Source organism: Hyperoodon ampullatus (assembly GCF_949752795.1).
Source record: "Hyperoodon ampullatus genome assembly, chromosome: 13".
Lineage (NCBI taxonomy): Eukaryota > Metazoa > Chordata > Mammalia > Artiodactyla > Ziphiidae > Hyperoodon > Hyperoodon ampullatus.
The window spans coordinates 71106624-71133820 of NC_136926.1; the positions used below are offsets into that span (position 1 = coordinate 71106624).

Genomic DNA, 27197 nt, shown 5'->3' on the forward strand with positions numbered 1-27197 from the left:
CATTAAAAAAAATAAAATAAAATGTTTGGGCCCATAGGCTTTCTCAGAGTTAAGCATTTCTGTATCAAGTCATTCTTACTACCATTACTAAACAAATGGCTATATTTTATGATAAATAATTTTTAAACATAAAAAAGTTTTAAATTTTTTAATTGTCTTTTTGGGTTTTTTTAACGACTTCCAAAAGACCTAAAATTTCTGATTCTCCAAGTATGTGGGGATGAGACCTCCATCCCCATCACCTGTTCTCCTGTCCTTATTAAAATAATGTGGAAGCCAGAAACCAAGACATTGCTTCAAGTTCTGGCTTTATCTAAATCTCAGTTTCTTTATAAATATATATGTTTTGAATAAATAAGTGTTAAATTGCGATCATGACAGTTTTTTTTCCCAACTTAAAAATTCTGTGATTTATGTTTTTATTATAATGCGATATCTCTGGACAACCAATCTCTGAAAATATAAAGCCAATCAAAAGTTGTTTCTGCAGCTAAACAAGCAAAAGCTCAACAACAGGGAAGAGATACACAGAAGCTGCTAGAAGCTCAATCACTATCTGTGGCCTCTTTCTTCATCTTGCCAGATCTGTAACTCTCAGCCATCCAGAATCAAGTTCTGTAGTCACTTCCAGATAAGGACCATTCTAGAATATATGACTCTTGAACAAAGTTTAATGCCATGAATTGTAGCTAAATAAATTGTGCCCCTACTTTGTTGCCCCCAGATACTATAAATTTTTAAAGAGTAGAGATTACGATTTAAATTTCTTTGCCCTGCCCTAAAACAATGTTATATGCATATAATAGGAGCTCAATTACATTTTTGCTCATTGAGTGAATGAGGAACAAAAAGAGATTTATTTCCTTCCTTTCCACAATGACAGAAATGATCAAGTCCAGAGTTGTCAGAAAAACACATTACAGCCAGCTGTAACTTCAATCTGAGAATAAGTCTTCATGAAATGGAAAAAAATGAGTATATTATTAGACAAAAATTTTCGAATAGAGCTATACCTACATTATACTGATAAAACACATACACACACATGTAGCTATGATGAATTGTTTTCCCAGTTTTCAAACGTTTTAATGATTATTTTTGATTTCATGAGCTTGGCCTTTCCCTCACCTGGATTATAAACTGCTGAAGAATAGGGATGGACCAAATTTTATTTGCTGGGCTGGCAGAGAGCATATTCATTTACACATGTACTTTGCAGAAGGGGGCTTGGAGGATCTAATTTATCTTCCTTTCTCTTGTATAGTGTGGCTATTTTCTCAATGGAATAATTAATCGTGCCAACAATATGCCAAAGATATAAAAATGGATACATGCATTGTCACTTTTGAGAGGTGATACTGTCATGTCACTTAGTATGTGTGATGCAGACCCCTGTTTCATGTATTCTTTAGTTTTTCTTGGCAGGTCCCTCCTACTTATTTAATCTATATTCTACTTTAAAACTTCTTTTTATAAACATTTTCTTAGAGGGACAACATACCCTCCTATGGCTAGACATTATTTCCTAATGACGTGGAGGAAAACAAAACAAAGAAGCAGGTGCTTTCCATGTCATTTCCACATATTTAACCTTTTTTTGTTGTCCTTTCCAACACATTCAATTTAACCAGATTTTAGGCACGACAGAAAAAAAAAAAAAACTTCGAAAGATGTTATTTTGTTACATTGTTAAAAATATGCTGATAACAAAGAAACTCGCCAACAATTACGGTACATCTCATAGCTGATTTCATCTTTATACTATATATTACATTGTTACCAGGGACTGTGGGATTACATCAATTGTTGGACTTTTAAGAGACATAGTCTCTGTATTTATTAGTCCACAAGGTGGATCCGTGATACTGGGCCCCTATAAAGCATTATGAAATGAACTCTTGCTTGGAAAACTACTTGTATCTCTGCATAAATCTTCACAACGGCAGGAACTTTGGTCCATGGCTGTGCACTCTCCAGGAAGCCTGGCACTTAGTAGGTGTGCAATAAATATTTGCTGAATTTTTAAATTTGACACTTGAGCCTTAAGCATATTCAAAGCTAAGTGAGTACATGATGATATAGTATCATCAATCGCTCTCCATACTTTCTGGCTGATGTCAGATGGGGAGCTGAAGACTGGAATTTTGTTGATTAGAATCCTACGAGAAAGGCACTAACATTTTGTAAAGACTGGTTTGAAATACACTTGAGATCTGGATACAAGTAAGTCATATCTTCCATGAAACAAGCTTAATGCATCTGGTCTACCTAAAATTTACTAAGTATAAAACAAACAGTTAATACACTTTCAAAATCCTTAACTAAGAAGAAATGTCTGAAAGCATCTACAAAAATAAGTTATCATTTTAGTTGTTTATACCTTTTTAAAAAAGTTTCCTAACTTACTGATTATAATCTTAGAGACACCTGGTAGCAATGCAATAGTTAAGGATCTGTCCGGGTCTCCTTTTAAATTCCCAATTTTCAGATGTTTGGAAGGAAAATGCTAGAATCTTAAATTTGCTACGCAGAGTTGTCTGTAGAGATGCAAATTTCATTTATCTCACTCTTCATATACTTTTCTTTCTGAAAAATTTTTTAAAGGCTAAGTCATTTTGAACCATACAGTGCATGGAAATAGACTGCTTTAATACTTGAGATGCTTTATCTTTATTATTTATGGCTCTTGCCGGAAAAAAAATACACACATAAAAACACCTCAGCTCACCTCTGCATATCCTAATATACCTTAATTTCTCTGAATAAAATGCAGGTGCTTCATTTTAAATGTGGTCCAATGACTGACATTTCAAACCAAAAATCTTAGTAAGTGGCTGCAGCGCTTAACGTTGTTGGCATGCACGGCGCTTGCATGAAGAAAACTAGGGCCATGCCACCCTACCGTGCAAAACATTTAATCTGAACTCTTTAATCTCAACTGTGGTTAGCCATTTTGTTGTCCTGAAGGCTGCAAGTTCCCAGTGAAGTTGGAAGACCGACTGAGCTTTATTTTCCAGTGAAGATTATTTCTGTTCTCTGTTGTTGAGTTGGGAGCACAGCTGTGCAAAGGAGGTTCAATGAACCAAGGGGTGGTCAGAGAATAATCAGCTCCAAACTTCACCTGAGTTCACAAACTATGGACCACACAAAACTTCTGTGAACCCCTCCAGAACCACAACCATTTACATGACTTTTCAACTGGATCTGAGTCAAGAAGTATTGCTTGATATTGACCTCAAGGGTATTTTTCCCCGATTTTACCCAATATACACAGCCATGAACAAGGACTGAGCCTAATGTCATTTTCCATACAGTAACTAGCATGTCTTTTGTGATTCACAAATGAAATGTAATTGTAGGGACAGAGCCTCAACTGCTCATTCAAATCAAACCATGATATTAAGAGCATTACCTTCAAAAAATAACAGCTTGATTTAGTAAAAACATTCTTACTAATAAAAACAATAAAACATCCTAAATCATACTCCACATACTTTAAATAGCCTGAAATAACTTTTATTAATAGCGTGTAAGTCTTGTATTCATAACTGAGTCTTCACAGTAAATGTACTATTTAGGTATATTCTGATGAATTGTCAGAGGAAAAAAGGATCTGCCATCATTTCTGAACAAAATCTCCAATTACACAGTTCCAAGATAAATCAAAATGGACCTTAATTTAAAGTATTAAAAACAATGGGCTAAGACACCCAGCCTAGAAAAAAAATTCCTTTCAGAAAAAAGGAAATAGTATAAAAACTCTTGCCTACTTAAAATTAGTTTTAAATAGATGCAGGAGACAGTGCCGGCACCTTTCTAGAAGTGAGAGCATATACTACAAAATAATAATTTGAAATTAAATAACTGATACTAGCAATCTGAATTATCAAGTTGAATTCATAAATTATGACCTGGCTAACTCAGAATTAAAATTATTAATTATTCAAAATAAACCACTGCCTGTTCTAGAAAACATCTTAATCCTAACCTAGAGAACAGTTACTACTTAGTAACACCTTTCTTCAGGGGCTAAGAGCACTCCATTTCCACTGTCAAAAATACCCATTTAAATGGGTAACAGCCAAATATATACCGATGAGTTATTCAGATCTTCTCAAATGTTGGGGCAAGAGGAAGGTTTGGCAAATTGGTACTATATTTTCAGTTTAATTATAAAACCGATTCTTAGGAATTAAAGATAATGTCTTAAAAGCTGACTGAGGACCAGATTTGGCCACTGAAGGCTGTGTGACGCTTTTGCTGAAAGACAAGAACAGAACAAACACATCCGAGCAGAGTGTGCCGGCCACAATCATGGAACTTACACCCAGGGAAACCTGTCCTTAATTTATCCCGTCGTGTGTAGATTTGGCAAGAATCTCCAAACATCATTTACATACCATATGCCCTGAATTACCTAGGCACAATGGTTGTGGATAAATATGATGTTTCAGGTCTGACTGTTTGCTTCCTTTTATAAGTTTTGCAGCTTTCATTTCATTTTTCTCTTTACTAAACAACTGAATACGATATTGCATGCTGCATTAGAATGTTTTGCTAAATCAATAAATAGTTCATTGTGCCTTGTGATTAGAAAAAAATGATCCTGAGGTAGGCGACCAGGAGGTATTATTTCTCCTAAGTAAGAATCAAATAAAGAAAATCAGCTCTTTATGCTTTGGACTCATTTTAACCTTCGGTCTCTTTACTAGGCATATAAATGCGAGGCATTCAACAATTAAATAGACAGAAATCAAATATTATGACTTCTGTGGAACGTATAAAATTGGTCAGCAAGTTTTCATGTTTAAAATGCGTCCATGAAAATAGATCCTTGGTAATTCCTGTATTTGTTCCCCTTATAATTAAAAGGCATTAATATTGTCTGGTGCCTTAGTTTCCCTCTTCCCCCAACAATGGTATTAACACAAACTTAGTAATATTTGTCCAGATTCTCACACTAAATTTAAAGTCAGATTGATAAAAATGTACACTTAAACCAAAAAGATCAATAGCCTAAAAAACGCTTGGAGCAGAACTACGTACATATTTTTTGTTGTGTACTATAAATTTGACTGTATAAACTTCCAATTAAAAATGACATTCACACCATCATTTTTGATAGAATTTTGCACAGTAGGAATACTCATTAATGCAGGGTAATACAGTGTGATAAGCAGCTTAGACATCAAAATAGCCAAAAAAAAAAAAAAAAAAGCCAGTTGGTCTTTACATGAGTAAAATGAAACTTAAAAAAATTAAATACCTGAGGAATTAATTAAAAAGAACACTTATTGGCATACATATTTTTTTTAACTATGTCGAATCAAGAGCATCCACTCTCTAGTCAGTTTCTACTGCAGAGGTCTCAGTCCTAGTACAAAAACACAAAAACAAAAACATATCCATCCTATATCTGATGATAATACATTAAATGCATTACAATATTCAAAATAGAATAAAATTTAAGTTAAATAATTTTACTTATCCTACAAGTACCCTCCTAAATAGAGTGTGTATATCTATATACATTTATATTTTTTAAATCATTTAATTGAAGGTATCTGAAATATCTGAGTTCTTTTCAGCATTGGTAAAAGAGAGGCAGGCAGGAGCCCATCAGCTACAAATTGTGGGCACATGGATCATTTCTTGATCTTAAACTGTAAAATACAAAGTGATTACATAATCCTCAGGAAATGGCAAAAGAGAAATAGGTAAAAGGCAATGTGGTTATTTCAGAATCCTATGAAATAATTTGCTTTCTTTAGGGGACAAGGAAAGAAAAGAAGCTACCCCTTGAAGACGGGCAATGAAAGGGTTAACAGACATATGCTGTATAATTAGGAGATGCATTAATGATTATGAATAGTAAATGATTTGGTGCAAAGAAAAAAATTTTAGTCAAAGGGACATGTACCTATCTTACATGTTTATTAGTAACTGTGTATAACTAGAGAATTCTGCTATTAAGAATCTTGCATTATTGGTGTAAATACTTCCAAGGGTACATCAAATTGTAATCTTTCATATGACATCCATCAAACCAGGCTGGAGATTTTGACAAACATTAAACACAGTAAGGAGGCAATTATGTATGCATGATTTAATCTGCAACTAATTAATATGCAAATTTATTCATATGTTAGTTACTAAATTAAAAATGCAAAGAAGCCCTTATGGTGATTCTCGAAATTTTGCACAAACAGAACATTTAAAATGTAAGAAAAATGAAGTTTTTAAGAAACCTATAACACACTTTTAGTGTCTCCAGAACCTGTTGCATTAAGAAGACTCAAAAAAATGTTTGTTTAAATACTAGATAATAATTTAAAAGGTGTGCTAATTTTATGTGAGAATGTGGGAACAGAAAGGTTAATCAGAATTCTCTCGAACTCTTAAGAGATACACTCTAATTACCAGACAAATGGTATTCTATTTCTAAGCTTCCTTCCCTGCTTTTAGGGTTGTCAAAAGTTGGTCATCTTACTGATATCTTGTACAAATGGTTAGGGGAATAAATAGTATATGAAAGCGACTAGATATATTGAAAATTCCAGGGTGACTCTGAGACCATTTGGTGCTCACTAAACACACAATTCACTCCTCAAGATGGCAACTCGCTCTTTTTGCCTTTGGGGAACAGCTCTTTGCAAACAGAGAAATGGGAAGAAAATCTTGAGAAATTCTCCCCAACTCTCTTCCGAATGAATCCTTCAAAGAAAATAATGCCACTAACCCAAGAGCCACAACCTCCCCAAAAAGCAGAAGGTAATTCCATCTGAATTCAATCTGGCTATTTTAGTCCTGCGTTTTCCAGACAGCCCAAAACGGATTTGACTCTGTGATGGCAGATGAGGGATGTGGAGTCGTGTCATTTAAAAAGATCTCTGGATGCCTGCATACTGGGGAATATCCACTGAAGTGCATATCTTATCCTTTGGCACCACTGCCTTCTGCGAGCCTCTGATTTCCCGGTGATTTCCTAGTGATCACCAGTGAGATTCTGTGTGGATCACCTCTGATCTGATTACCTTTTTCATTCGAAGTCCGACGGGCCATGTACGCAGCTCCTGGAGCTGGCTCTGGGAACAGCGGTAGTGGCCTCAAGAAATCAACGCAAGTCAACTGTCTGAGGAAGCACAATAGCAGCGTCTACGGCTCTTCCTAGGGCACTGAACTCTCACCCACGTTAGAAAAAAAAAAAAATCGCCATCAGTCGCATCGCTGCCAAGTGACACACAAAAAGGAAGTTAACCATTGGTTGTTACTTTTATTCACAGTCTGACTCTGATCTCCCAGTTTCCCTTCGCCCCTTCTGATGCCAAGCGGGCTACAGCTTGCCCATTTCATTTCGACCACGGCAGCCAAAAAAAGCACTGCCCCACCGTGCAGCGACAAGCAGTCTGTTTTGATATTAGTACCTCAGTATGAGCTAGCAGAGAGTCAGATGTCCCCAAACTATGTGCCCTCCCCTGAGGGACTCGGTCCTGGCCTTCCTTGGCCAGAGAGATGGTGAGCCTGCCACAAACCCTCAGCTTTGAAAGCACCGGGGAAGGAAACGCCCCATCCACGGGGCTCAGGCAGAAATGGTGAGGACAGCCTCTTCTGGGGAGAGGATTCCTGCCCTCCCATTTAACACTTGTGTCTAACTGGAAATATTAACTCGGATTCTCTGCACTCCCTGCCAGCCAGCATTCAGGAGCGCAGACTGAATTATGTAAGGAACGGAGTCCTTTTCTTACGTAATTAAATCTTAGTAGGGGCTAGTGAGTAAACATCAGATTTTATGTTTCTTTCATAAAAGAAAGAGGTCGATGTGGGATTCAGAAGAATAGTTTTTTCCCCACTGATTCTCAGAGAGGGAGGAAGACGGTAATAAAATCCTCCCTTTCTCTCCCCCCAAACACTCTGCTCTCTTTGCTAAATACCCAGAATTTGACTTTAACCTGGTTTAACCCCTGAATGTGTCTGGAATGTGCTCATTCTCTCCAGCCTTAGCGGATCATGTTTTTTAGGATTCCAATGAGGCAGCCTCAGGTGAGAAGCTTGATTCCTGGGCACTCCAGGAATCTGAGAGGAACCGAGGAACCGAGGTATCTTTAATTTTTACAGGTGACTCAATTTTGGTTGTGACCAGAACTGAACATAAAGCTTTTAAAAGCTTCAATGTACACATTTATGCGTTCATTACACAGTGTTAAATCTAATTTGTTCTTTTTACTGTCACAGGAAGCACATGTTTAAAGCAATCTGTTTCCTCATGTGAATGCTTTCCTGTCTGTTTAAAAAAAATTGCGACACACTTTACCCTGAGTAACCAAGAGGTGATCATAAATATCCCTAAATAGCATTAAACAGATATGAAAGACATTAACACTTCCAGAATGCCAAAGTAGTATTAAAAAAAAAATTCTAACAGATGCTCCTAGGTCAAAAAGTGAAATGTGTGTTTCCTGAAAAAACACTCTCATCAGAATCATAAATGAACTGGGAGAAGTGAGGTGTTGCTGAATAAACCAGGATCCTCTTGGTGAGGAACTCGGCAACCCACTGCCAAAGTGCACTTGCCATAAAAAGCCAAATGGAAATGGAAGTTTGAGGAAAACCAATATCCTTTGTAATCCACAAGGTGGCAATGACTACAAATGAGGGAGGACTCTTCGAGGAAGAGGTCCAGCCAAAAGGGACCTTTCCTGAGGAACTTACCGCGGGGTCTGGTTTTGCTGTACACTGAGATTGGCTGGGAAGAGATATTTGTTGTGAAATGTATCGGTCATGCTCTCTCTCCTCCACCCCCTTTGGCAGATGTTTTTTTTTCCCCTTTAAATGCAAGAATTCATGAATCAGCCCTTGCAAAAATTGTTTTAGGTTTCCCACAGCTGACAAGCAAAAATACTTTTTTCCCCTAATGAATTCAGCAATGGCATTGAGAAAAAACACATTACTAGTCAGCAAAGGCCAGAATCCCCCAATTCTTTGACTTTCCCTGAAAATGCCTGTTTAAATAATCCTGTTTACTGTTAGAAATGGACCTAAACAGTCCTAAACAAATCGAACTCTGTTTTACTTTAGAAGAGAAACAAACTGCCACACACACCCACCTAGTCAAGGTATCTTCGTCTTGTCAGATGAAGTCAAAACCCCAGGCCTAACTGTCTCTTTTTATGGGTACCAGAGCCAGCCCTACAAAGGTAGACCCGGGCATCACTCGGGAGTCCCGCTTCTGGCCACTTACAGGATGACGCTGATAGAATACGAAATAAGATGCATGTATCTCCTTATCACTTAGAGGCAGGGCTGATTTAGGCATAAACAAATGATTGGCAGAGAGAATCAAATTATGAGGACTCCGTCATCTTGGCCTGATGTCCTCTTTCGAAAGAAAAAAGATGGAGTACGCCCTTCCAACACAAACTTTGCTGAGCGATGAAGTCGGATGATTAAAAAGGCTGACTAGGTGTCTTGGACAGTTGGAGATACTATTGTAAGGACAAAGAGATACAGAAAGTGCTCACAATATTTCCTAAGTTCAGAAAAAGCAAGTGGCCTCCATTAGGTAGAATTTTTCTGAATGCACTTGAGACCCTGGTCTTAGTTTCTGCTCTGTTGCTAACAAGCTGCGTGTTTTTCTCTAGTGGTTACTCTGTTACGTTGGCAGTGCTTATCACAATTATCATTAGCTGTTAATTTCTAGATACCTACAATGCCTCAAGGCTATGCTAAGCACATTATATATATATTTTTGTAATTTATTTATCACAATATCCTTAGGAGGTATGTATATTTTCCCCATTTTTCAGGGAAGTAGTCAAGGATAATTACATCATATGCCCAGAGCCAGGTAGCTAGTAAGTGGCACAGCCAACTAAAAACCCAAGTGATCAGATTCCATGCTCTTGACCACTAGATGATACTGTTTCTATTACAGAAATGCTATTCTGGAATGTCTGGATTTTCTAAGGGATCTGCCTGGGCCAAAGTTGTGCATAATAACCAGTGACTTAGAGGTACTGAGGGTCATTCTACAGTGAGATGAAATTTCTGAATATTTAATTTATTCCACATCATCAAATACTTGCTAAATGAGCATCAGCCAGGCTGTTGAGAGCTTCTGGTCTACGAAGTGTTCCAAATAGCTACAGCCTCATGGTTAAGGGCACAGAAAACCTTGAAGGCAGACTGCCGAGGTCACTATCCCAGCTCTGCCACTTCCTAGCTGTGTCACCTTGGCCATGTTTCTTCACCTCTCTGTGTCTCCATTCTTTTATGCATGAATGAACAGTAGTATCCATCTCAATTGGATGGTGTAGGAATAAATGATTGAATAGATGCAAAGTGCTCAGTGTGTGATGCAGAATAAGCACTATGTTAAGGGTTTGTTAGTATACCAACATCAGCTCACTAAGCAGGCACTATTTTTTTTTTTTTTTTTTTTTTGCAGTACGCGGGCCTCTCACTGCTGTGGCCTCTCCCGTTGCGGAGCACAGGCTCCCGACGCCCAGGCTCAGCGGCCATGGCTCACGGGCCCAGCCGCTCCGCAGCATGTGGGATCTTCCCGGACCGGGGCACGAACCCACGTCCCCCGCATCGGCAGGCGGACTCTCAACCACTGCGCCACCAGGGAAGCCCTCTATCTATTTTATAGACCACAAAATAGGTTTGTGACCTAACCAAGGCCACTGAGTAAGTGGAGGATATTAGACACTAAATTCGGAAGATCTCTTTATCTCTAGTGCTGTTATCTGCATCCTCTCTACCAGTTTTATTACTATATTTATTCACTGGAAATATATTTTGAAGTAATATGCAGAAGGCAGTGAGTTGAGTTTCTATGGGACAAAAAAAGATGTATATAAAACAAGAAAGACCTTTACTCTCTTCAAGGTGGTTACAAGTGAGTAGGGGGATTCAGCATCTCCATAAAAAACCTAAAGGACAAAACGTCCCTGTGTTACACTGGGTGTGATTTTATTTTTTTGAAGGTACAACTTTCTCCAAAGGCCAGACCTGCTCTTTAAAATGCTAAGGCCATTCCCCAAATTGGGATGTGAGTGACAGTACAATGAATTGTTCAATGATACATGGCATGTCTGGCTTTTAGTTTAGTTGAAAAATATGCTTTGAATAAGTATAAATGAAGAAAGAAGTGAATGAATGAATCAATGAATGAATGAATGAAAGAAAACTTCTAAAAATGCTTTTTTCCCCCTCCCACCTGGGTGCTCCCAGTTTATTACAGGGTTCCGCTTAACAGCTAGATTGTTGATGTAATTTATGCAAGGGAAAACAAAATAGCATTATTTGTAAAATAATTACTTATTGGGGTTTGAATTTTGTAATTCCAAATATATCTGCCCATAACGAATATGCTTAATTCTGTTTTCTTCTGCCTAGCACTATCGACTAAGCTACAGATTATATGTGGCAACGTCTTGTATACATTTAAAAATAAAATTCACATAAAGGTACTCTATGAGGAACCCATAGGTTTGGGTACTGAAATTTCACTCACGAAGCATATGCCTTACTATTAAGCATGACGTAAGTGGCAGAACGTGTACCTTTTTATTATATAACAATACTTTCAAATACTACAACAGTTACAGAAATAGGTTTATTTTCCTATTTAGCTTCATGGTTGAAAACATTCAAACTGATTCAACAAGTCTTCATCACCAGGCCATGAATATTCTTTTAAAATCTCAGTTCCAGGAGAAATGAGACATGAATTAAGTACTGCTGCATCCTTAGACAAATTTTATTTTTATCTCCTCTGCTAATATCTCAAGCTATTAGACTTTCTTACCATAAAGCCCCAATTTTTATACTCCACTTATTATTGAATTATTTTGTACTTCAAATTTGTTTCATAATGAGCAAGCCAGAAAATATTATTGTACCCTGGGCTTATACACCTGAGCACCTGTGAAACAGCCGAATTCCCCAAACAGGGTTACTCGAAAACATTACCGCTAAGAATCAGCCACCTACTTGAAACTGCCTTCTCACAGCAGCTAATGACACAATGATAAACTGTGCCAATTGGTAGAATGAAAGCCATTACAATATTATTATAAGTATAATCCAGGAGGCATATTTAGAATGATATGGGCTAGGAGGGAGGAGGCCGCAGGAGAGAGCTAGAAACTCTGTCTCAGATGATATCAAAATAATTGTTCCAAAACAGCATTTTTCTAAAATCCCTAGATGGGAACAGCAAGTGGTGACAGTGACAGGTTTTGTACGTGCATGTAAGGCAGGTACCACAAGGGTAATTTTTCTGAGAAAACGTAAGTCTTTCTAATATGAGTCCACGTTTCACAAAGGAAATGCTTTTTCATCACCATGGCTGAAAACAATTGACAGGGGGCAACACACCAAAAATTTTTCTTTATACTTGGCTACGAAGGGGGCTGTATAAAAAACGTCCCTATTCTTCTGTTGCACTGAACACTCAAAATAAATGGAGTGAAATTTAATCCACACACAGATCCTCCTCTGATTACTCCAGAAGTAAACGCTTATGGATCAAGTTTCAAGCCTAGCAGGATACTGATGATGAATTCCTCAGATGACAAAATTAGACCAGAAAGACAATAGTGGGTGCCTCTAAAGCACGGAAATGGAATCCTTAAAAGGTTCTGTTCAAAATCAAATTTGCACATTCTCTCGGAATTCAAATCGATGCTTCTCCTTGAAACTTAAAGCATCTTTATTTCCAACCCTGAAATTTTCCAAAATGCAGAATCTTCTGCACTACCCTCATTTCTCTGAAGAGGGAGTATAAGCTCTAGCAAAGCAGCAAACTCCTCAAATAGCTCTGCACCTATGCAACAGCTGTAACTAAAAAAAAAAAAAAAAAAAAAAAAAAAAAAAAATCAGAATCATTCACATGCTGCTGTTCTGAGATAAAATACTGGAGTATTTGAAATTACAAACTTTGCACCGAATTTTAGAAAAGCTCTCATTCCTTTTAAAATGAGCATGTTCGTGTATACACGCATACACTGGGACAGTTGAGAACAAGGCTGAGAATTTCACATTATTGCTTTGAAATGCAACTTTATGTTCAGTTTAAGAATTCAGTGCAATTTATTAAAATAAAACAACACAGCAAGTGTCTGTCAACAGCCTGATAGAATCTAACCTGCCTTAAGAAAATAAAACTTTGCTAGTTTTGAAGAAACTCTTCATGCCTTTCAGGATTATTGCTACGTATTCATTCTGAGAGCATCTTATTTAAAGTCCTTGAAGTTCTATCTGACTTTGATTCATGACTTTCAAACAAAAAGTTTAGAATTGCTTGGAAGCAAGAAGGCACACCTTGAAAAAGCAGAGTTGTCAGTAATCGGGGGAAAAAATGAGAAAATTTCGCAATGTTAGAAAATAAGACATGTTTCAACTGATGAAATATTAAAAGTTTAAAATGATATTCAACCAAATATCAAGCCAAGCATCTCTATCATTCCACAAATACAAAATAAATGCACAGTTAAGCCAGACGCTGAGGAACAAGTTTTTATAATTTCAAAACGTTCACAAGCCTGTCATAATTCTCTCTCTAGGTAAAGCAGCCTTATAGCAGCTTCTTAGCTTCTTAATAATTAAACCACTCAGATGGAGCCCAAGACTTCACACCAAAACGTACTCTTCAGTAAAAGTGAGAAAATAAGGTTCAAAATAACAGTTCCCTGAAATGTATTTCTCCTTTCTCAACAAATGAGTCCAGTTTTACACTAAATGCTATTGTTCCGAAATTTCAACAGAAATCTTTGCGAGTGAAATATTGAAACCTTGGTTAAAAATAAAAGAACACCTGGGGGTGAGAGGGGAGACATCATTTGTACCACCTTAGAGGAGCTTGCTTAGTAGAATAATCAGACAAAGCTGGCCGAGAAGGCGTCTCCATTGTGGAAATAGCTAGGTGGTTGTGTCTTGTTGGAGTGTTTCAGGCATACATCCTTTTCATTTGTAAATATAATCCCAGCAGAGCTCAGAATTACACAAACCTTTCACCCACAGTTAACTGAAGAGTTTTTTCTTCTCCCTTATGTTTCTTCTCACTTTATATTTAAAATATACACACACCAGAAGACACCTCTTTAAGGGGAGCAGAATTGGATTTCAAGACAGGGAGGATAGTAGAAGAGAACCCTCATTATTCCAAAATTTGGAACAAAAAATATAGAAATCTTTTAGAAAACTCCTCAGAGATTTGAACGCCTAATGGATTAGGTGTTGTTTATTTGTATGAATTTTATATGCTTTTTGAAATATTTTTAATGGAATAAGTACCCCCAATGAAAACTTATATAGAGAGAGATTCTCCTATAACCAGCAATTCAAAAAAAAATCCTTAACTTCTGTAACCTATAACTGCAGTGAAGAGGAAAAGATTGGTTAATGTACATGCTAAACTTCTGAAGCCTTTGCTTTAGTGAGTTCAGTATTAACTGAACAAAAAAAATACTTTCTTTGTGATGAACATTTTCTCAACTTTCAAGGTGTTCCCCAATGTCACGTTACATATTCTGTGTGAATTCTGTGAATAATTCTTTTGCCCTATTTGGGATGATTTAATTGCATTATCCTTCACCTTCTTTCTGCCTATACATTTTCATGACAAATAAGCATAATTTTAATATCCACACTTCATATTTCAATATCACTCATTAGAAAATGGGCACACTATGTTTAAAGTTAACTACTGTGAGCTATCCTAACATTTTAATGTAAACACCTACAGTTAAACTTTTTCACAAAGTATCTACTTCTCTAGGAATGAACTATGAAGAGCCCCCCCCCTTTATAGCTTATCGCACAATTGGCTTCTTCTAGACTTTTCGACACAGGATGGTGCCCAGGTGGCTGACACCTAGTTCACTTTAGAATCAACATAAATTTTATTTTAGCAAAAGTTGTATTATCACTCAAGTTAAAATTTTGTTCTCATGAAAAAGCATCATTATGATTTCCTTAAGATCAATTTCAAAAGTGATGGGGGAAATTAGGTATTTTAAGTACTGAGTTTTTCAATCATATAAAATTTCTGGGCTTCTAATAAGATAAAAAAAATTACCAACTTCTCTTTTAAATTGTTTGTGATTTCTTCAAGCATTTTAGAAAAAAAACTTTTTTTTCTAAAAATAGCTGAGGGTATAACCTCAACATCATGTTTGCAACCTTCAAATATGAAGGTTTTCATATAATGGAAAATACAGAGAACAGTTAATGCTGTCAGCATTATCCAACTTTTCCTGATATTCCTAAAAATCTCTTCTGTGAAAAAATGTCTCATCCAGACTTTAAGATTTTATTTTATTTAAAAATTCTTTCCTTAAAAAAACTGGTTAACCCAGTATCTCATAAACATTGAGTTTTTATTTTTCGAGTCTACCTAATGATTAACTCATATCTCAAATTTCCTTGGAGGGTCCAAATCTCATTTTAGATTCTTTAAGATAGTTGAAATTGTTTTCCTTAAAATTCATGTGTTCAAAATTATCTCTGACCACTTAATACAAAGCTTGTTAGATCTTTCCGAATTTAAAGGCAAAAATCAAACCAAAAAACAACTGCAATTTAACATAGACTTTCTTAAAAAGTGCAGTTTGGAAAAAAAGATAGCCTGTAATAAGAAAAGTCATAGACTATTTCTAAAGATAAAACTTCATATTTCTAGATAATTCTGAAGTTTCAGGGATTCTAACTGGGGATCTTAGTGAGACTGTTACTGAAGTTTCAAAATTGAATTAGAAGTGGAGACAAATTCCACCAATGTTTGAAGTAGAATGGTTGTACTTGTTAATAGTTTCTGGTTAAATGTATATCATTTTGAAACATTCCAAATTATAAGAAGATGAAGATTTTATGTGTTTACATATTTGTGGACACACTAAAGTTTCTGAAAGACAATGTCTTTTGTTTCCGTGTTTTTTCTGTGTGTTTGGAAAAAATATTTTAAAACGGCACCACATAAAAAAAATTTTTTTTGCTTTCTAGATTTTAATGCTTCCATGTTAATTTCTAAGAATCATGGACATTTTGTCAAAAAATGTGATTTAACGCGGTATAATTTTCTCTGCACTAACTCATGATTCAATACATATGACAATTAGGCTATACAAAGATAGGAAATTTGCTGGACGGAGCAGTAAAGTTGAAAGCTATTAAGTTCAAGATGATGTATGGCTTCAAAAAGAAAAAACAACATGTAGAAATCGAACAAAGAAGTTCATGTGCAAATGCAAGAAATTAGATAGGCAAGACAAATCCTCGCATCCACACACAAAAAAAACCAAAAAACAAAGCTATATCGTTAAAGTCCTATCAAAAGATGAGGGCTGTAAGACATTGAGATGTGGCTGAAAAGAGCAACATACTAAAATGGGAAGAGAGAGCACAAAAATGTTTCCCAGTACTAAGCAGGGCTCCTGTGGGCAATTAGATAGTTGTCAATTTCACACAGCCTTTCCTTTAAAAAAAAAACATCACCCCAGCCCTAACTACAGGCCTCTGCTCTCCAAGGGGACAGACTCCTTTCCCTCCACTGCGCCTGTGCATTGCGACCCTGCAGGCTGGTTCTTCCGCCACCCTATCACTGTCATGCTTCCACAGTGACTCGAGGTCTCTAGATGCTGCGCACAGTACAAACACATTCAAGGATCCTGCCAGATCCATGGCACAATGTTGGGCCAGGCTTATGTTTTCTCTCTCCCACAGATGCTGCAGTTATTTTCAAAAACAGGGCCAGTCCAGCCCCTCACTCTCCCAATTTCCTGCAAAGATCCAGCCTAATGGCAGTAAGAGAAGTCCAGTCTCTGTCCCCTAGTCCTGCCATAAATAATATCTGATTACAGACGTTACCGTTTAAATTTTCTTCCTTTATGTTAAGGAAGAGAAAGGGCCCATTTTGAAAAGAAGAAGAAAAAAAAGTGAGTTGACAGAACAGATTGTGACAGATTTATTACTATTTATCATGGTAAATATGTATTGAAGAAAACTTATAAATGTCTTTATCTGGTCATAATCACTCCAAAAGAAACCTTTCATTATCCCCAATTTTTTATTTGTCATAAAAATATTCATACATATTGAAGTAAGTTTTAGAAGTATCTCTTTTGGGATAAAAATTACTTGAGCTTAAAAGAAGGACTAAGCATGGCAGAGGTCTAAATATACAAAAATATAGATCTACTGGGGCAAAAGTGTTACAGTATCTAATACAGATCGTCTCTTTAGATCAAACTGAAATATATATTTTGTGCAGTGATAAGGCATGTGGATTTTGTTATCAGTAATGAGTAATCCAATTCATATAACAAAGCTAACATAAACTAAGTTAAATTGCTATTAAAAGAGAGCTGAGATTTGTTTAAGTAATGACAATAAATAGATGATTGGATTCTAAAATCCACCAAACTAACTTCTTGCTTAAAACAAACAAAAAACAAAACAAATAAAAAAAAACAAGGATAAAATTTCCATTTCAACTGAGTTTTCCTCCTTATCTTTCAAAAAAGAGTTCCTTATGGACCAAAATACCAAAATGTTCCTTAAGGACAATTAAAACGTTCAGCCAACATAAATTCTCAAAGAAGAGGAAACCCTAAGCTGACCGCCAAAAGCCAAAAATTAAATAATACAAACTACATTTCCAATTCCTGATTTACTGGGAAGAAAGGAAAGATACTTTTATACTTCTGAACATATGACAACATATCAGCAACACATAATTGTCTTAACAGCAAAGGAAAAAGCTATACCAGTGAAATTTTCTATAGTGGCCAGTTAGCTCTACAGAAATACTTAAAAATTTACAATGAATTATGAGAAACTGTTGTTGACAATGATTAAATGGATAGATAGTATCTACTGCCACACTAAAGCACTCCGTAGAAACTGTGTAAATTTCTGCATAATTTTAGCACTGGAAAAAAATAAACTAAGTTTATTTGAATATGAGGCATAAACAGTGTACTATAGCTTTAAGTTTTGCATGGCTTTTATAGCAAAGAGCTATTCTATCATTTTAGAACATTCAAAGGTCCACTTACTGTCCGTATTAGGTTCAGGCATGTTTAAAATGTAAACAGCTGTGAGGACTATATCATTTGAAGTTGTCATAAAAGCTATTAAAAGCTAAAGTTTCATCTACATTAAATCTACCACAAATTTCAAGCTTAAAATATGCTTATAAAAACCTGCAGGGATATTAGCCAATTTCAAGACGACATAGAAATTCAAAGAATAAACCACTCAGTATGTTTTTAAATGACTTATTTGTAGTCCAAAGCGACTGTTTTATACACCATTGGCAGTTTTATTTACACAATATTTTTATATATTTATGGATAATTTTGTGACGCTTCTTCAACATTACTGAGTCTATGATAATCAGCATACAAAATTTGTTTTTTCTCCCTGATAAGACTTATTCTGTTATATTCGCTTAATAATTTTTTGGATGCACTGAACTGAAATCAAGTCAAACACACAGGTGTTTGGGTTAATCTAATCTCAGCACATTTGCAAAACCTATTATTCTTCTAATTTATTAAAAATGAAATAAAACTAATATGCGAGCACTGATTGGTAATATTATTTTCAGAAATCTAAATATAATTTTATTTTAGAGTACAAAAACGTATAAGGTTCATTAGCATTCTTTTCAATGAATACTAGTGCCCTATAGAACACAGAATTAAATTAAAACTATATATATATATATATATATATATATATATATATATATATCATAGGCAGGAAGGAAGAACAAAAAAAAGGAGAAAGTAAGCAGGAGACAAGAAAAGAAAAACTCATAGTTTTATTCTACATACGGGGGAAATTTCTAGAAACAGGTCAGTTCTAAACAAAATTAAATTATCTAGGAGCTCGAATTAGAAAAAAAATATATATATGGATTGAAAATAAGATATCATGTATTTAACTATGATTACAACCAACTTTTGCTGTGTTGGCAACTGGAGAGACCGCAGCAACCCCTGCTTATAGCACCAGGTATTAAAAAGACCCAGAATGCCTTTGGTTCCAGCTGGATTCTTCTAGTTGCCACCTGGTATTCCAGACACAAATGGCTACTGATGCAGCTACCTTTGCAGCCTTTATTCAGTCCCCTCTCTAGAAAATAGAGACATTCTCCCTGCACTCTGGGCTGAAACCCATGTAAATTTTTCCTAAATCCTCTCCACAAATCTCCTTTCGCATGCAAATCCATAAATCATCATAATACCGACAAAGAATTTAACCAACACGTGAAACTAATACTCATTCTCCTGAAAGCTCTGTGCAGGTAAAACTCCTCGAACTTCAGGCACCTTTTCAAGGCTCTCTTCAGAGCTTAACCAGCTGAATATCAACACACCCACCCAGTCTTCCAGGATATGCAATTAATCACTCCAACATGGGTCAGGTGGCTGGAGGTGCAGGGCATTTCTACCTCGGCCACATTCTAGATAAACACACCACTCTGGCGGATGGAACCTCATTTACTGCTATCTCCTTGGCATCAATACAAAGCAGAACAAAATAAACAATATACAAAGCAGAAACAAGCAGTACTTACTGAAGATGGCAAACCTGGAGGAACTTTTCGAACTTTCTTTGTCTGAACCTCTGAAAGAAAATGAGGAGGCTGTGAGGTCCCCTGCATGCCCATTCTCCTAACTAAAAGAGATTATACCACGAAGCCATTTAGATTCGACCAGATTTTCTTAAATTGTGACTTTAGCAAAATGTCGGTACCGCTATCATCTTTTCTTCTGGCAGAAATCAAATCCTGCCTCTTTCATAAAAATGAAGAGATTTAACTTTTTAATGCTCTGGTTTTTAAAAGAGGTTCCTTAGATGGGCGGCCAAGAGAAAACAAGAAATAAGCATACACCAAAATAGTTCTCCTGCTACTAGAAGTTAACATACCCACCCAACGTATTACTGGGGTAGGGTGGTGGGAGAGTCATGAGCCCGACAATTGAGCACAATTTTATGGCTTTTCGGGGGGTGGGGTGAGGATAGTTTGAGAAGATGATATTAAGAAAGAAAGAAAAAGAAGAAAAAGCTACTAATAATCACTCAGGCATTCAAACAGAGGAATACCTTACCCAGGGCACTACTGTGGAGAGGCCTCCTTCGGGGGTTATTGCTAGAATACTGATAATACTGGGAACCAGGTTTGGTGGGCGAAAGGGTTCCTGGGTTGCCCATATCCATGTCACCTCCAAGGAGACTCTGCTAAAAGGTTAAAAAGGAAAAACAAACATATAAGGTTAAGTTTTTACATTGCCACCCCCCAACTGATTGTTAGTACTTAAACCAATGCAATAAAGGAAACAGCATCTGCTAAGCTGAAACAATTAAAACCCAACATGACAGAAAGCGAAAGAAAAGCCCTCTAAGAAGCTATCCCAAAGTTTGTGAATTTTTAGTTCTTTACTTTGGAGAGGAAGGTAGACAGTGATGTTCATTAAATGAGATTTTCATCTTTTAAGACGACTAACATTTTCATCTCATAAGTAAAGGGCATTTATGCAAGGCTAATATTTTCTTTATCTAGAGATAGGCTCATATCTGGGAACTAGTCATGCCTTTCCCTTAACAAGAACCAGGGAGAATCTGATTTTTCGAACGCACACCATTTCCCCCTGCTGCTCACACTGGGGGAGACTGTAGATGCTCATTTCAGCTGGGAGGTCTGCCTCTCTGCGTGACCCTCCACGAATTCACACAGCACCCCCAGAATAGAAAATGCCAACTGAACCAGGAGGAAATTCAAATCCTCACACTGGCTCCCCAAATTATAGAAATAGTAGGCATTCTAAGCTAACAGGAACACATTAAAGGACTTCAGAATGCCCTCTTGAGGACTATCAGAAACGAAAACACATCCCCCAAAATGAAACATTTACCTGAACACTAGAAAACTTTCCCAAATATCACTAACTTATCATGGCGTGACAAATCACTAAACTTTCGAAAACGATGACGTACGAAAAATTATATAATAATATCACAGTCTCTAAAAGCTACATAGAAACTTACCCATAATATATAAATCGCCTGATTATACTCTGCATTGAACACATTGTTCTTTTAATTATTCTGATATGCAAGAAAACCAGTGTAGATACTACCATTTATATTAAGAACAAATTTACTATTTAATAAAGAAATTTTAAAATTAAGTACTAAAAATCTAACTTTATCGTTACTTGTAATCAACTTTTACTGACTGAACTAATTACTGTCCTTGATAAAGTACAGAATGTGTTTTCCCTAATCTAAATTCTAATCACCATGTCACTCACAACAGACTTAGGGATGCTTCACTAACACACTATTCACATGCAAAATACTCTAAATAGGCCAATTATGACTCTGCCCCTGTTCCCTGGTTAACCCGCTGAGAACTGAAAAATTTCACAAGGCAGTCACCAACTAAAACAAAGGGTCCTTGTTTTAAATTAAGACAGTCTTTTTGATTCCTAAATAGCTCAACAAAGTGGCATGTCTTCTAGTGAAAGCAGTTGGTCAAATATGACCCATAAGCTGGAAAATCAAAAATTCAAACCTCCCCTTTCCACCACCATATAGCTAAATATCATAAAGAGAACCTCTCTCTTCCGAGGGATTTTTGTGAGGGCTGGTTGGGTAATATATAAAGGACTAATCAGCTACTGACAAGCTTGCCTTCACTGCTTCCAGTTTAAGACTTCTCCAAGGGACACATAATAAACATTACTTTAAAATAAAACTTTGAGGATGAGAATTTAGGATGGAAGGACATTTTGAGTATCAACTCATTTCGAATATCTTAATATTTACTAAATACCTGATACAACCAGATCATGTACCAGACAAAAATCTGACATCCGAATATTCAATTACTGCCTCTTCCGAATTTAGGAAAGATAACAAAATGCAAGGCGATGACAACCTAAAATAGAGGGCTCTTTATAATAGTTCTCTATAAATCAGGAATCCAACAGTATAACATCAAATGATTTCTTTATCACTTTAGGGGTGGCATTTAAAAATTTTGGAATCTCAACCTGATATTTCGCTCTTGGTAAATCTTACTGACAGTCTGTTTACCTAAGTCCAAGTTTTCTTTGCAATTTCCATCAATAAAGCCATGAATGATTTAAATCACAACCTCTTTACAGTTTGGGAAATCTACAAATGAGCCTTCATTTCATTGGAAAGAGGAGGTCGAGAATGATATTATTGATAACTCCGTAGTTTAGACATTACCCCTATTTCTGCAATTTTCTTTTTCCAAAATTATACAGAGTATTCCAAAAAGGGCTGAGCGGATAGGTCGAAGTGCTTGCCTGTCATTTTAATGAGCTTAACCATTGCTTAATTCTTGTTGGTCCTGGTGGCAAAGGTTTTCCCTCCCAAGGAAGTAGATGCATTCAATAGGTCAACATAAAAACAAACAGGCTTGCTGTACTGTGTTTGAGCAGCATTCACAATAGAGCTGTGAAAAATATAAAATGATAACTAGATAGCTAACTGGCTGTGGCTGACCTCACTGCTGTTAATTTTAAAGAAAGTCATTTCATGGGCCAGTGGTAAATAAATCACGCATCCAACTCTTACATGACGTGAGCTATGTATAGTGACACAGGACTGAGAGCAGATAGCACTTACAAACATCTAGTGGCTCGTGCTAATCTTTCTTTCTCTCTTTTTTTTTTTTTTGACAAAGCACATTCCTGTTTTTTTCTTTTCAGATCTGTTTGTTCCTTTTTCTCGTTTACTCAGACAATAGAATCATTCTTCTAAAGCATACAAAAATAAGCATTTCCTCACACTTAAGGGAGGCTCTAATCACCCCCCTAGGGAAAATTAAGATATAAATATGTGTTCCTATTGTAGAATACATTTGTAAATGAACAATGACCATTTACTATTGTCTGGCCTTTACATCACGCACTTAACTCTTTAGCTATGAGAAAGATAAAAATATTTTTTCCACCGGCTGAAAACCTGAGTTTATGAATTTTAAAAAGTTAATGCCATTCAATTTAATAAGGTAAATTAAATATTGCACAAAATAGATACGGCATTCATTTATATACGAATTTACCTACATGTATATATACATATTTATATTCGCATGTATATATGTATATACATATATACATACATATCTGAAGACAAATTTATACTTAGTAAAAGTTAAGTGCAAAAGCTAAAGTCTACTTTCAAAATGGGCAACTTTGCCTTAAACAGGATTATAAAGGTTTTAGGGTTTTCACATTGTGCAAGCTCATGCTCTGCGGTTATGCTGGATCCCAGTAGAGAGCTGCCTTACTCTGCCAGGAAACACTGGAAGCAAGATGTGGCATCTCGCAGAGCTAACCTGTAAATCTTAAAGCCAGAGTTTAGCATTTTGTTTAACTGCCTGCAACGTGATGCGCCGATCTCTTCCCCTTATTCGCTCCTTATTTTCTTCCAAAGACCAACCCTTTGGACTTAAAATACCCTAACCAAAGAATAAAATATACTGACTTTGTCAACTCGATTTAAACATTTGGGGGTCCACCCCCTGCAATCAATTCTTCAGCAAAGACCCAGTCCCAACATAGCCACTCAAATGCCAAATGAAGCCATTCTGTAAGGGGCCCTTTCAATGAAACGTTTTGTTTCACATCAGATCTGGGTCTCAGACTCTCTTTCTAACACATCCTCAACCCTGCTCCCTATTGCTTTTGTGGGGAGTTTTTTTAACATCCTTGATCTACCATCGAACTTTACTTATGCAACCAAGAATGCAATCCATGAATTAAAACTTGGGTAACAGAAAAGCAGCATATCTCTCAAATGAGATTTATAACTGAATGGTAATCAAAAATAGAACTAACTGCTTCAAGCTTAAATGATCAACTTTTTTCTTGTTAAACAAAAATCATCTTGCGCTGAACTATTATTTCATTTCAGTCAGCACTTTAAATGTAATGGGTGGGTGGTACATTTCTAAAAAGGAAGATTATATTTACCCTTAATTATAGATATGAGTGAGATCAGAATACGACGAATGCTGCTTTTTGGCTTATAATTAATTCACCTAATAGGTGAATGACCTGGAATTTCAGAGTTGGAATCTGGGAGAGAGAAAAAAAAAAAAAAGAAGTCGGGGTGGGGGGGAATCTCTGGGGAAAAATCAAATGTGACCCTGGTTTCTTAAGGTTTTCTCTGATTTTGCGTCACTCCCATTACGTTGTGATCCGATATCAGACACAACATCTTGGGGGGATGTTGGAGAACAGAGAAAAGCAGTCTCAGATGAAACCAGATTAAGCTCCTTTTCTGAACTATTGCCAAATGCTTGTGAGTCTAATTCGTGTTTGGGTATTCTAGTACTCACACAGCTGCAATTCCATTCTTTCATCACAAACCTAAGTAATGTATAGTGGCTTTGTATAGCGAACTGACTCTTTATAGCCAGGAATTTTACAAGGCTTTCTGTTAATACGGAAATAAAATTCTGAACCACTCTAAAACTTACAAATGCGGGATATATGTAGAGGGATCTAATAGACTGCAGTGCCAAATGCAAAATATACATTGAGAAAAATTGTAAATTAGATTTGTTTAAAAAACTTAATTCACAACCGAGGTCATTTTTACATAGTTAATTCTGCACAGAATTGGGTTTTCAAAGACACTGCTGAATAAGATTCCTAACAGCCATGGGGAAGTTTTTGCAAATCCCTGTCGAATAGCTGCTGCTGAATTTGCCATTCTGACCACAGAAGGGCCATTGCTGACTTACTATAGTAGCAGGAGGGGGTGATAATTTTGCTGCTGTTGGCACTTACTCTGCAACCCAGAAGATATCTCGCACCAAAGGGCAATGAAGAACACAGTATTTCCACCTGTCCGCTTTTGAACTTCAAAGCTCAAAACTGAAGGTCAGTCTCTGGACAGTCTTTATTCCTGATACCTGAAGGTCCAGGAATATACCTTTATAGTTTATTTTGATTTTGTCTTATGCTTCAACAAAAGAGGACTCGGGAAACTCAGAAAGATAAGATGGCAAGGGTAACTTTCGTAATCAGGGACTTAAAAGATTGCTGTTATACTGGAGAGAAATGCAAATTATTAAAATTATCCTTGAGCAAGGACTTTCTTTTAAGGACTTTGGTCAATGTCTGTCATTTCTACTTTAAAAGTGTAATGCGAATTGTAACAAGTCAGAAGTTGAACCCAAACCTTTTAAGGTAAGATGGAGAGCTTTGAGGTTGGACAGAAAGGTCGAACTCTAGCTCAGAGGCATAGAGAAATGTGAGTGGCAGTTGGTGATGCAATTGCTCTAAACCATATTTTCCTCCTCTGAACAAAGGGAATAATAAAAGTTCTATCACAGAGTTATCAGGAGCAGATGAAACAACATATGTACAATGTCCAGCAGAGCTGGAGTCCAGCACACAGTTACTCTCCTTCCTCCAATTCATGGCCCCATATTATGATGTGCTGATTATTATTTAAAAGATTCCTCAAAAGTTGTGAATGTCAGTTAGATCCCCTACACCACCTTCAAATGAAAAGTATATACTGAGATAATAATTTTGAAAAGTCACTAGTAAAGAAATGAAAAAGAGTTAAATATGGCAGTCTATATAAACAGTGATGACAGCCTCATGGCCTAGAGCTACGCTGGCAAGAAGAAATGGCTAGTTTTCTTCCATGCTTAATAAAAAAACTGGCCAACAATCAATCTCTATAATTTCAGCTTAAGTGGCCATTTTCCTGGAACTGCCACAAGCATTACATCAACGGCTCATTTCATTTTGCTCTTTTGCAAACATGAGCAAACTGCTACTGTTAATTCAACTATACATGAGATCAAAACTAGTCACAGTTAACCAACTGGGTATGCAAAAATAAGAAATGCATTATATTTGATAGAATTTAATCAATCATGTGATGTTAAATAAATTCAAATTCTTACTACTACATTAGCCGCTGAAAAATGACATCAAATAAAGTTCAATTTTGTTTTTCCCTTTGCAAGGCCAATTATAGGCACTGAATGGCCATTATGTGGTATTTTGCAAGTACAATTTAAAAAAAAACTGCTTCCCCCATGACATCACAAAAAATAAATGCACTTCACAGTTTTGGTTGGAAATTCACATAACTCCTAAAGAATTCAATTGACCTTGAACAAAATTATTCATTTTAGTAGTGATTATATTTCACCATACATTCAAAAATTTAAATATATTGTCTTTTCCTATGAAGACACACAACACCTTATATTTAAATGTTATAATGTGATGCAAAGGTTTCCATGGTAACTATACTTAATGTATAACAGTAATAGTCAGGTAAAAACTCATGCATTTTGGTATGGAAATTACAACTGCCCAAGGGTTGACAAGATTTATGCATTCACCTGTTTGACTACCTCTCAAATTAAAAAATATATATACATTATTTATTGTATACAATAAAGTGAGGAGGTCATTCCTTGGTTTCTGAAAATCCATTCTGGAATCCCAGGTCATCTATTACATATTCAAACGAGGATTACATTTGTTCGTGAGAAGGTAGAAATTTAGCAAAAAGAAAACACAAAAGCAAAGAGTAACCTACAGCATAAGTGGATTTGAAGAAATCTTATATAAACAATATAGAATTTAAGATAACTACCTGATTTTCAGTTTATGCACCTTTCTCAATTCAGGAAGTTTATTTAATATATAACTTGATAAGTACGCTGTAATCACTACTTGCCTTAAAATGTTTCTCTTCAGCAATTTTGTTCCAAAGTAAAAACAGAACAAATTTGAATAAGACCTGTTAACATACTAGGGAATTAGCACCATTTCTCCTATAAATATAAACATGTGGCTATATTAAATGTGCTGAAAAGTATATTTGGCCAGGTTGCTATTTTAGTAAAATAAAGGAAGAGTGAACTGTCACATGTCATTCTTCTTCATACTGGGTGGGAGAGGTTCCACTTCAAGGTTGTTTATAATACCTTCCCCTCTAAGGAAGAATCTATAAAACCCATTTTCACGTAGAGACTGTTTTTCTGGAGGACAGGGGCCAGAATTTCATTCATCCTGATTACTAACCAGCAACTCAAACAGGTGCTCATATAAAGTCGAAGAGCCAACGGTATGAGATTTACTAAACTAAAGTATCCTGGTAACTAT

At 36.2% G+C, this 27197-nt stretch overlaps 1 protein-coding gene across 1 annotated transcript in view; it reads right to left on the reverse strand.

Annotated features, from left to right (window-relative positions):
* Window positions 1-27197, reverse strand: part of TCF4 (transcription factor 4) — a 358643-nt gene that overhangs the window by 105519 nt on the left and 225927 nt on the right. The window contains exons 6-7 of the mRNA XM_079717032.1: window positions 20124-20253; window positions 19589-19638 (exon numbers count right to left, since the gene is read on the reverse strand). Coding sequence (XP_079573158.1) covers window positions 19589-19638; window positions 20124-20253 — 180 coding nt within the window. The remainder of the gene's footprint in view (window positions 1-19588; window positions 19639-20123; window positions 20254-27197) is intronic.